The sequence below is a fragment of the Limulus polyphemus genome, unplaced genomic scaffold (genome assembly GCF_000517525.1).
Source record: "Limulus polyphemus unplaced genomic scaffold, Limulus_polyphemus-2.1.2 Scaffold916, whole genome shotgun sequence".
In the NCBI taxonomy this organism is placed as follows: domain Eukaryota; kingdom Metazoa; phylum Arthropoda; class Merostomata; order Xiphosura; family Limulidae; genus Limulus; species Limulus polyphemus.
In genome coordinates this window covers 202450-212950 of record NW_013666526.1, presented here as the reverse complement: position 1 = coordinate 212950, position 10501 = coordinate 202450, and the positions used below count along the sequence as shown (strand labels likewise).

Genomic DNA, 10501 nt, shown 5'->3' with positions numbered 1-10501 from the left:
AGTGTAAGGCTAGAGGGAAGGCAGCTAGTCATCACCACCCACCGCCAACTCTTGGGCCATTCTTTTATCAACGAATAGTGGGATTGACCGGCACATTATAACGCCCCCACGGCTGAAAGGGCGAGCATGTTTGGTGTGACGGGAATTCGAACCCGCGACCCTCATATTACGAGTCGAGTGCCCTAACCACCTGGCCATGCCGGGCCTTGTTAGAAATGGATACTGCGAACACAGTATGGTTGAAATACTATTATACACTCATTTTTCTTGAAAAACCACAAGGGAATGAATAAGGAGTGTGGTGTTAAAAATATAGTTGGCCTAATACTAATCTCTTATGACAAGTATAATTAATTATAATCATGCTTCGCACCACAACAATGCTACTTATTATTTTCATACAGTACACTGACCAAATTTGCATATTCTTCATACACATGAAAAAGTGTTGCACACATATTTTTCACGTAGGTGCTTTTGCAGTTTAACTAAAATGTTATATGTTGCATATTTTTCACATACAGCACACGTGACAACATTTGCACATCTAACAATGTTATGCTCCGTTTTCCTTCAATAACTACTGAAATATTTTACGAATATTTTGTTGAAGAGGCTGGTGTTAGTCCATCAGAGTAAGAAGTTAACCGCACATAAGTGATACCTTGAATTTTCTTAAGCCTAGCCACATATCGTACAAAAAAGTTAAGATAGAAGCAATAAACCTGTACTGGGTTTGGTGAGGGCAAGGTTCACAATATATAACGCGCACACACACAGAGGATTAACCCGTGAAAAGTGGAATTCTTAGTTTTTGTTACGTTCATCTCAAACTTTGTTTTTACAGAACAAACAATATAAGCTTAAACGTCGCAGCAACGTGCTGAGCTTATTGTAAACATTAAAAAAATGCAAAACACTTAAAAAAATACAACTGAAGTCTCAAGTAGGGCAGTTACAGAGAAACTAACAAACAGTAGATGTAAATTAACATAATAATAGAGATTAGATTACCTCATTATATACACAGATGTGATCAATTTATTAATTACATTAGCTCATTATATTAGCTGATCTATATATATATATAAAAGCGAAATTGTATGCTTGTTTATCCGCTAACTTCTGGCACACTATTTGACCAATCACCACCAAACTTGGCATGGTGACTCCTACGGTCCACAGAAGTAACGTGAAGGGGTAGAATTCCCACCAGGGTTTACACAAAAACTAATATTTGGCTTTTAATTCAGTTTCTGTCTTCGTGTCACGCTCCTTTTGGTAATACTCAACACTATACATCGTCGCTTAGCAACAAAACTATCACGATATTGTTGTTAGGCCAACGGTGTCCTTTATGTTGAACGGTAATGTTCACGTAAATTTGTGGTTTATTTTTATTTTCTCTGTTTTTAACAACTTCGGTGATATAAAAGCAAACGGTTTAATTCAGAAACATGTTTCATAAGTTCGTGTTGGAAAGTTATCAATCAATCAAACATTACTATTCCAGACAAGTGTAGTAACTTAGTTGAGCATGCAGAAGAGCTAAAGGAAAAGGTGTTCTCTAATATTTGTGAAAATTATTAATGGTTGTGTAAAAGAGCAATTCTTGCACCTCGAAATGACACTATTCATGACATAAACGATCAATTACTGCAAAAGGTTCCGGACAGGATTTCACCTACAACTCAACTGTCAGTGCTCCAGTTACAATTGATGCTGTAAATCACCCAACTATATTCCTAAATTCTCTTGAACCACCAAGGATGTCAGGTCACATTCTGAAATTAAAGGTTGATTCACCAATAATGTTGTTGAGAAATCTTGATCCTCCAAAATTATGTAATGGCACAAGTTTAGTTGTTAGGACTTTACTGCCAATGTTATTGAAGCAACAATTACAATTGGTCATGTCAAAGGTGAAGATTTTTCATTCCAAGAATTCCTTTGCTACCAAATGATTAACCATTTGAATTTGGAAGGCTCCAATTCCTAGTTGCAATTTGTTTTTCAATAAGGCACAAGGTCAAAGTTTAAAGGTTGCTACATTGTTCCTAAAGCAGCCTTGCTTTTCACATGGTCAATTCTATGTAGGATGTTCAAGAGTTAGATCTCATCAAAACCTGTTTATATTGTCAGAAGGATCAATAGCCAGTGTTGTATATCAAGAAACTTTAACTTAGACTGTGTAATTTTTGTTTTGAAAATCAAAGGTTTATATAAAAATTAAAATGTTATGAAAATTGAATTTTTTAAGTAAATGTTCTTAAAAGTAATTTCATTATGTTCTTAAATACCTATTTCAAGTAATTTGGACACATGTGCAGGGTACAGGTAATTCAGATAGTACTTCATAATACCAATTACACTAACTCAGAATGTCAATATACTTAATAATACCAATTACACTAATGTAGTATGTCAGTATACTTAATAATACCAATTACACTAATTCAGTATGTCAATATACTTAATAATACCAATTACATTAATGTAGTATGTCACTATACTTAATAATACCAATTACACTAACTCAGTATGTCAATATACTTAATAATACCAATTACACTAATGTAGTATGTCAGTATAGTTGATAATACCAATTACATTAACTCAATACACCAATGTATTAATAATACCAATTATATTAACTCAGTACGTCGATATGCTAAATAATACCAATTACATTAACTCAAAGAGATGAAATTAACATAATAAATTTCCCACTGAACACACTATCAATGATAATAACTAATTCCAATGGAATACACATAAACACACAACAATCATCTGTAGAGATGAAATTAGCATACTACCAAAAATAATAGTTTATAAAGATGTAACAAACATGCTGTATACAGGAAATAAGTATACTGACAGTAACAATCATTTAGCACACTTAATGAACATGCTAACTAAAACTGATGTTTACACAGATAGATATATTACTGATCCATTTATAGATTTAAGAGGCAGATTTTACAAAACAAATTAGAATATACATAAAAAATACCACATGAAACCCACACACAAACTAAGATAAAAATGACCAATCTTTCTAAACACAGTGTCAAAAAAATGCAAGAAAATTCAAAACGGTTTTGTAGTTAAACAAGTTATCAAAGTTACGTTTATCTATAGTTTACTGATAAAAACGTATAGTAAATATAATAAAGTTAAAAAAGTGTAATGTCGTGTTAATTGGGTCCTGATTTAAATATTTAACAGAACTATACACACACACATGTACTTCCAGTATCATTAATACATCTTCAAAAATAACAGCAGGAAACTCTTGTACTTCAACTACTAAGAGCTTATTATAAATGTACAAACAAGCATAAACAATATTTTGTAATTTCACATTATCAGACACTGATTTCATTTTTTGATCAGGAATATGTTCATACATATAGCGCTTCAGGGCAATTCTAGGATGACTTATAAACACTATTTGTAAATAACTTTTGTTGCAAGGACACAAATATTAACAAAAAACAGTTAATTAAATTTTTAATGTTAAAAATCTCTCACGCTTTGTTACCTCACGTATGATAGAAAATCTTACCTTGGTTGTCGGTATTGACGGTGTTGGTAGAATTGCGCATGCTTGGAGTAGGCTTTAGACACGAAGAAGGAACAAGACCTTCTTGAGGAGAACCACTGCCCTCGCCGCCAGGAGACTGCAAGCGCACCATACACCATTCGGGACCCGAGGCTGCAGTATCTAGCAGCTCCACTTGTTGGCCAGATCGGACACTAAGCTCCTGAGAACCAGAAGGTGCTACATGTCCTTCTACTACCCATGTGATTTCTCCAGAACCCTAAAAGGAACAAGTGGAGACGTTACCAAATAAAAAACGGGAGGGGGGGCACATTTATCACATAATTTTCGTATCTTTAATTGTAAACGTCTAGTAAAACTAGAATACAAAATCAATATTGTCTATTATAACCCATATTACCTCTTCATTAACAGTACAAACCACAATTAATGTAACGAAAGGCGTTCTATTTGAAACGTTTGGAAAACAATTATGTCGTTCTGCCCAAAACGTGGAGCAAATGAATACATTATTTAAAAAATACAAATTCTGCTGTATCACCTCTTCTGTTTAGGAAAAAGTGATTTCTTTAATGTACGTTTCTGTGTACCCATATTTAATTGAACCTCCGCGTCGACAGTATGTTAAGCAAATGAATCATGTAACACCATTCAGCAAAAAAATAAATAAAATTCACGTGGTTATGTTTACAATAACCCAATACTACATTAAAATAATATTCAGAAAACATTCAGAGTACACAATTCCAAGAAAAATAAAAATCGTTAATATTATGGTAATTCCACAGAAATAATGTTGTTCAAATAAACATAATAATAACATTCTTCATTAGAGTTCATCGAAACTAAATTTTGAAATTAATCCCTCTAATTATTTATGATTTTACCTCAAAACTAGACATTTCACCTTTGTTTAGTCAGTTCTGTACACTCAGTGTTATAAAATGACGCAATTTGTTTAAATATTTGGAAACCACGGTAGTGTACGGTATAAACGCAAGTCGGTAATTTGAGACTTAAAATAACTTGACTAAATTAGGTCAAATCAAGATAAGCCCATGACACGGATGAAAATAAAATAATTCTAAGATCTCACATAATAACAACTATACGAAAATTAAATCGTGACCAACTTGAATTAATTTCACGGAATCGATTAAATAATCTGTCAAGTCAGAGGCGTCGGAACTGGGAGTGCCTTAGCATCCCACTTTTATTTGATTTATATAGCAACTGTAAATTATATTATTACAAGCTAAAGTACCCGTCCCCAGTGACGGGAAAAGCTTAAGTTAATCTAACAAAAGTACACGTCCCCAATGACAGGAAAAGTTTAAATTAATATATAAATTTAAATAATTTCATTGACTTTAAAAAGTTAATTGTGTTACACTCTTGGTTCCACTCAGAGCCAAAACTCTGGGCTACTTATGCCGACTACCGACGAAAAGTAATTGAAGAGCATTTCAGTCATGCTAAGAGCCACTCAACAATAACATACCATAAATCTACATTTTTATTCTTTAAGTTACGTCACGTTTTGAAATGTGAATGATAGTGTAATTAATTCCTTATTTACTTCCTGTAGTGCATATTGGTGTATGAAAGACATTAATACTAGAAATAGACGACCTTATACCACCAAAATGTTTTTATTTAATTAGACACTCAACATTTCGCTTTACAGCTTCTTCAGGAGCTTTTGAAGCTTTGTACTGTCAGTTTCGGTTTGTGCTTTAGTAAATGCCACTGAAGAAGCTGTAAACAATTTAGTGTGGAATATCTTGCTTGCTAAATAAAATTTGGCATCAACATTATTCACGCTTGTTCTCCTGTCATTTCAAAAGTGAATGTTGAGCTTTGCCTGCGTGCACAGATTTTCAAACGGGAGACAGACGAATGCTCGGACAGACGCCACGGTTCGCAATATACATATAAGATATTAATTTTCTGTGTGGGGTATGCCCTAGATCTCCCCCCCCCCCCATAGATTGAGCTGCCTTTGGCAGCACGGGAGCTGCTTTTAACAGCTCCTCATACTTTCAATCTCTCATTATAAAATCTGCATATCTATTCAAGCACCCCCACTTTGCAACTCCTTTCTACACCACTGCAAATGTTTATAGTTTAAATCAAAAGAAAGAAAAAGAAGAGAATACACGTCAAGATGAAATTAAGAGAGTTTAAATCAAAACTTCAAATTAAAAATAATCCGTGGAATGTAGTCAGAACAGGACAGATCGAGGAGGTGTTCAGGCTAGTAAGTAGACTGAAATGACAACAAATGAACTTTTAAGAAAAAAGAAACTAATATTTTAAAGTTTTGGAATACAAGTTAAATTAGATACATTACTGATCCCGAAAACAGAAAAAATGAAAAATATATCAGTATAAGTTTGAAGTTTTAACATGAAATAAATAAATTCGTTTATAAACGTCACACTTAAGTACAAAGCTTGACTTTCAACTGGCAGGAAAGTCATAAATAGAAACGACGTGTACGTAGACAGCGTTAGAAAGGCGTCAACGACGTTATAAAGAAAACACAGACTAAGGGTGTACACTACATTTGAAAAGAAACATAATACTCTTCTGTATAAACATAATAAGTCCGCTACATCAAGTACGGCAGTATTTTTTATTAAAAAAATGAAACCGATGAAGATGAAGTGTGTTTGAATTAGGGTAGTAAAAACAATTGAGCTGTGACAGTTCATTCGGATCCTAAGTGCTTCGTTTTTATTTTAATTAACAAAACTTTGTGTGTGATAGACAAAGAGAAGGAAGGGTTCTGTGTAACCTTGACAACAGAATATTTAAAAGAGAATTAATAAACCCCGTCAACATCTGGAGGTAGTTCCAATGCTTAAAAATACTGTATTTCTTACTCAGTTTGTAGTACACAAAATACAAATCTCATGATAACTAAGTCGTGTACTTTTAAAATGTTTGCTTATTGCATAAAAGAACTACAGAAAAATCAATTTTACGAGAATTTTAAATATGGAAATGAAACAAAAACAAACGATTGTAAAGAGCGTTGAAAAGCCGAATAAGTATGAACTCATGACTGTTCGTAGATTAACTTTGAAACCAGAACTAACTTGGTTTAACTCTTCCTTTGAAATGATATAACGAAAGCTTTGGTGACAAATTCATCAAAGCAAGAACATGATAAAATACCACGTAAAGCAACAAACACATATGCTACTCCTAAAAACTGAGTAACTATTTTTCAGGAAATAAATTTAGATTAACAAATAACAATAACTTTTATCTACAGTTGACTAACTTTACAACAGCCTCAATTAATATGCACCTTATTATTTCCCATAAAGCCCCCTTCGGACTTGGATTTGTTCGGCCTGTCGGACTTCTTTAGCAGAATGATACCACCACCAGGGGTGGTGGAAAGGTACTGGGTATAAGAACGTTCTCCGTGGTAAGTCGGGTAACGATCTGTGGAGGCGGTGTGATACCCACAAAGTGAGGAATTCTCCAAAACCGGAGTTGAATCATGGCGTTCACGACCATACTGTGAAAAGGATTTCCTATCCTGAGCACTGTCTGCTGGACTATAAGACGATCCTTTAAGCCACTGGAGACTAAATTTTCGCATGATTCGCTAATTATGTTGTTAAAAAACAAACTACTGAAACCTATTATAACTTACGGAAGTTGTCCATCAGTAATAAAGTGTAACCTTCTGAAGACAGAAAGCAAGCACTAGGTCTAACGCAACATAATAAACAGATTCGTGACCCCAAACACACATAAATACGGTTCACAGCGGCTCACGTTTATCTTACGTATAGATATCGTTACTGATAGTCCATGGAGTAATAAAGAAAGCATCAGCTCTAAACTTTCCTTGATTGCTATCCCACAAGAGTCAAATAAATTATGTCAGTAGGTGGAGCAAAAGTAACAGGCTCCGCCCCTTCAGACAAGAAGGGAGCTACTTTTGCTGCTTCTTTTTATCCTTTGTAACGACAGCGGTTGAGAACTATATTTATAGAAAGATTACTGACGTCAAGAGCTGTGATAGGCCTACATACATGGACAACGTTACAGCTGCCACCTGTAGTCACCAAAAGAGGAGCATGCGGTGACAATGTAGTCACGAAACTTTACCAAAGCAAGATGCAAATAAATCTTATTTCTCTTTTTAAAACAGGTAGTCTTTTCAATGGGTAAAGCTTCAAGTATAAAAGTCAGATAAAGATGACGCTAAACTATGAGAGTACCAGACATGCCGCAAATTAAGGCTGTACAACATTCATATTGTGCTAGGTACAAATAACGTACAACATTGTGTGTACTACGTATGTAACACTTTAATTACATTTACAAAATGATTTATGCGTGTAAGATTGAAGCCAAAATAAAGTGTGTCAAATGAGTGTTTTACATACATGATATTCTAGTATTGAGTTAAAACTTGGTGATTTATAATACGTTTTTTTTTATCCTTTTAGCAATATATCTATTATAATAGAGCTTGCGATGTATACGTCCAAAACTCTGATCTCGGAAACCACCGCACCGATCATCACCAATCATAACTGGGTAATATTTTTATAACTAGGCAGTATTTTTATAGCTGAGCAATAAACAAAACAATTAAAATTTCCATAAAAATGATATGTTTCAGATTTAACTAATAAAAATTACAAACAAAAAGGAGTATGTTTCAAATATAAAACAATCAAAAAACAAACTTAAAAAAATATTTGTTTTTCTTTTGTGAAAATCTCATGAGTGTTGCAGTAGAAAAGTAAGACACTTTCATTGATAACTACGTATACAAAGAAGTACTTCAATAAAATCTACTCTGTGATGTAATGCTGTGATGATGGCTCATTTTTAAACTAAAATGTCAATAAAATCCTTTTTCTCATGGATGGTGAACATTATTGAATGTGAAGTATGAGTACATTGTTGTAGAACTGTCAGACAATTACAGAAAAGGCCGCAAGAACTAACAGTTATAACTGCCCGGAGGGCGGGTATTTCTGCTAGTGTTACTAATGGCCTACTTAGAGAAATTCACGAGTTATCACTCTCACAACCAACAGTATTACCGATGTTCCAAAGTGACACTGAATAACAGAGTCACGTGCTAAGAATTCACAACTTATCAATACTGCTAATATTACAGCAAATTTTAAGTAATGTTTAGAGTGCATACCGTGAAAATAACTCGCGACCACAAAAGTTAACAATTCTCTAAGACTATTATGGCAAATGTTAAATATCGCTTAAGAAATGACATATGGTAATAAATCACAACCAAAAAATAAAGATATTCTGACATTGTTCCAGATGAAAATTTCTCTTAGGGAAAGTGTAACTAATTCTTAACTAACAATGTTTGACTGCACTAAAAATTACACAAGCAATATAGCCGGTCGTGTGTTAATTACTCACTACGAAAAGTGCAGCGAATCACGTGCTAATAACACAGTTAAGCTGACCGAGTATCACATGTTAAATTGTTTTCGGTGAAAGTCACGTGTTAGTAACTCGTATTTAACAATAGCTGACCGTCTATCGTGTTATATAGTGTTCCGTCGTTTGGTTTTAACCCTATTCAACTATAGTATCCATGCTCACATGTTAAATAGCGTTCAGTAAAACACTAACTCGTACTAAACAATAGTGCCAAAAAGCTGACCTTGCCATACGTTTTAAATAACGTTTCTGAAAAGTCACGTGTAATAACTAACAATCAACAGTATAATCAGTGTTTAATCATTTTACAAGATGCTTACAAAAACTTACTTAAAAAGATAATTAAGCTGCCTTCATACTAAGAATACTTGAAAACTAATCATTCTTTTTTACACCAAGTTGACTTAAAATTAATCATCATGTCTCATCACTAATCTTCACACAATCGTTTTTCAAGCAGAATCTGATTACTTCGAAGTAAGTTTCGTGTTTTTTCTCCATTTAAATATAAAATCGCTCAAAATAATTATACAGTCTTTACACAAACTTAATTAAACTAATCAATGTCTTTTTGAAACAAAATCAAATCAACAAAGCTTATTTTATCATACCTATCTGAAACTAATCAAAACTATCTTACAATACGTTCATTTAAAACTTATAAAGCTGGCTTTAACAAAACTTACTTGAAACTAATTAGACTGTCTCCTAACTTTACAATTTAAAATTAACAAAGTTGTCTTCAACCAAACTTACTTGAAACTAATTACACTGTCTCCTATCTTTACAATTTGAAATTAACAAAGTTGTCTTCAACCAAACTTACCTGAAACTAATTACACTGTCTTCCATGTCTTTACAACATGTCAAATTTAACAAAGCTGTCGTTAACAAAAATTACTTGAAACTAATTAGACTGTCTTCTGTCTTTACAATTTAAAATTAACAAAGTTGTCTTTAACCAAACTTACTTGAAACTAATTACACTGTCTTCTGTCTTTACAACCTATTAACTTAAATTTAGCAAAGCTGTCTTTGGCTATGCTTACTTGAAACTAATCAGTGGCTTTACAACATGTTTAATCGAAATTACCACAGCTATCTTTAACCATACTTTTTTAAAACTACTCAAAGTGTCTTTACACAAAGCTACTTGAAGTTAACAACACTGCAACAGATGTTATCTACTTCAGATCTTCTAGATTCTAGAAATAACTTGTGATGACACTCACTACGCTAAACCAAACCTAAGAGAGTATTTAGCTACATCCATCTTCACAAGTTAGGGCTAAACAGTAACATCTGCTTATTACTATTATGTTTCGGAAAAAAAGAAAGAAAACCTATTTAGCTGACTTAACCCGAATATAATTTATATTGGAATTTCAGGTTAATTAAGATTACCATTGATGATTTCGGACAGTTTTTTCTTCAAATTTATAATAAGATACAATTAGCTGATCCTCCATAGTTTAAGAA

General features: G+C 33.3%; 1 protein-coding gene across 1 annotated transcript in view; it reads right to left on the bottom strand.

Annotated features, from left to right (window-relative positions):
• LOC106461219 (triple functional domain protein-like) overlaps positions 1-10501 on the bottom strand; it is a 251610-nt gene that overhangs the window by 52994 nt on the left and 188115 nt on the right. Inside the window, exons 35-36 of the mRNA XM_022388075.1 lie at positions 6888-7193; positions 3572-3827 (exon numbers count right to left, since the gene is read on the bottom strand). Coding sequence (XP_022243783.1) covers positions 3572-3827; positions 6888-7193 — 562 coding nt within the window. The remainder of the gene's footprint in view (positions 1-3571; positions 3828-6887; positions 7194-10501) is intronic.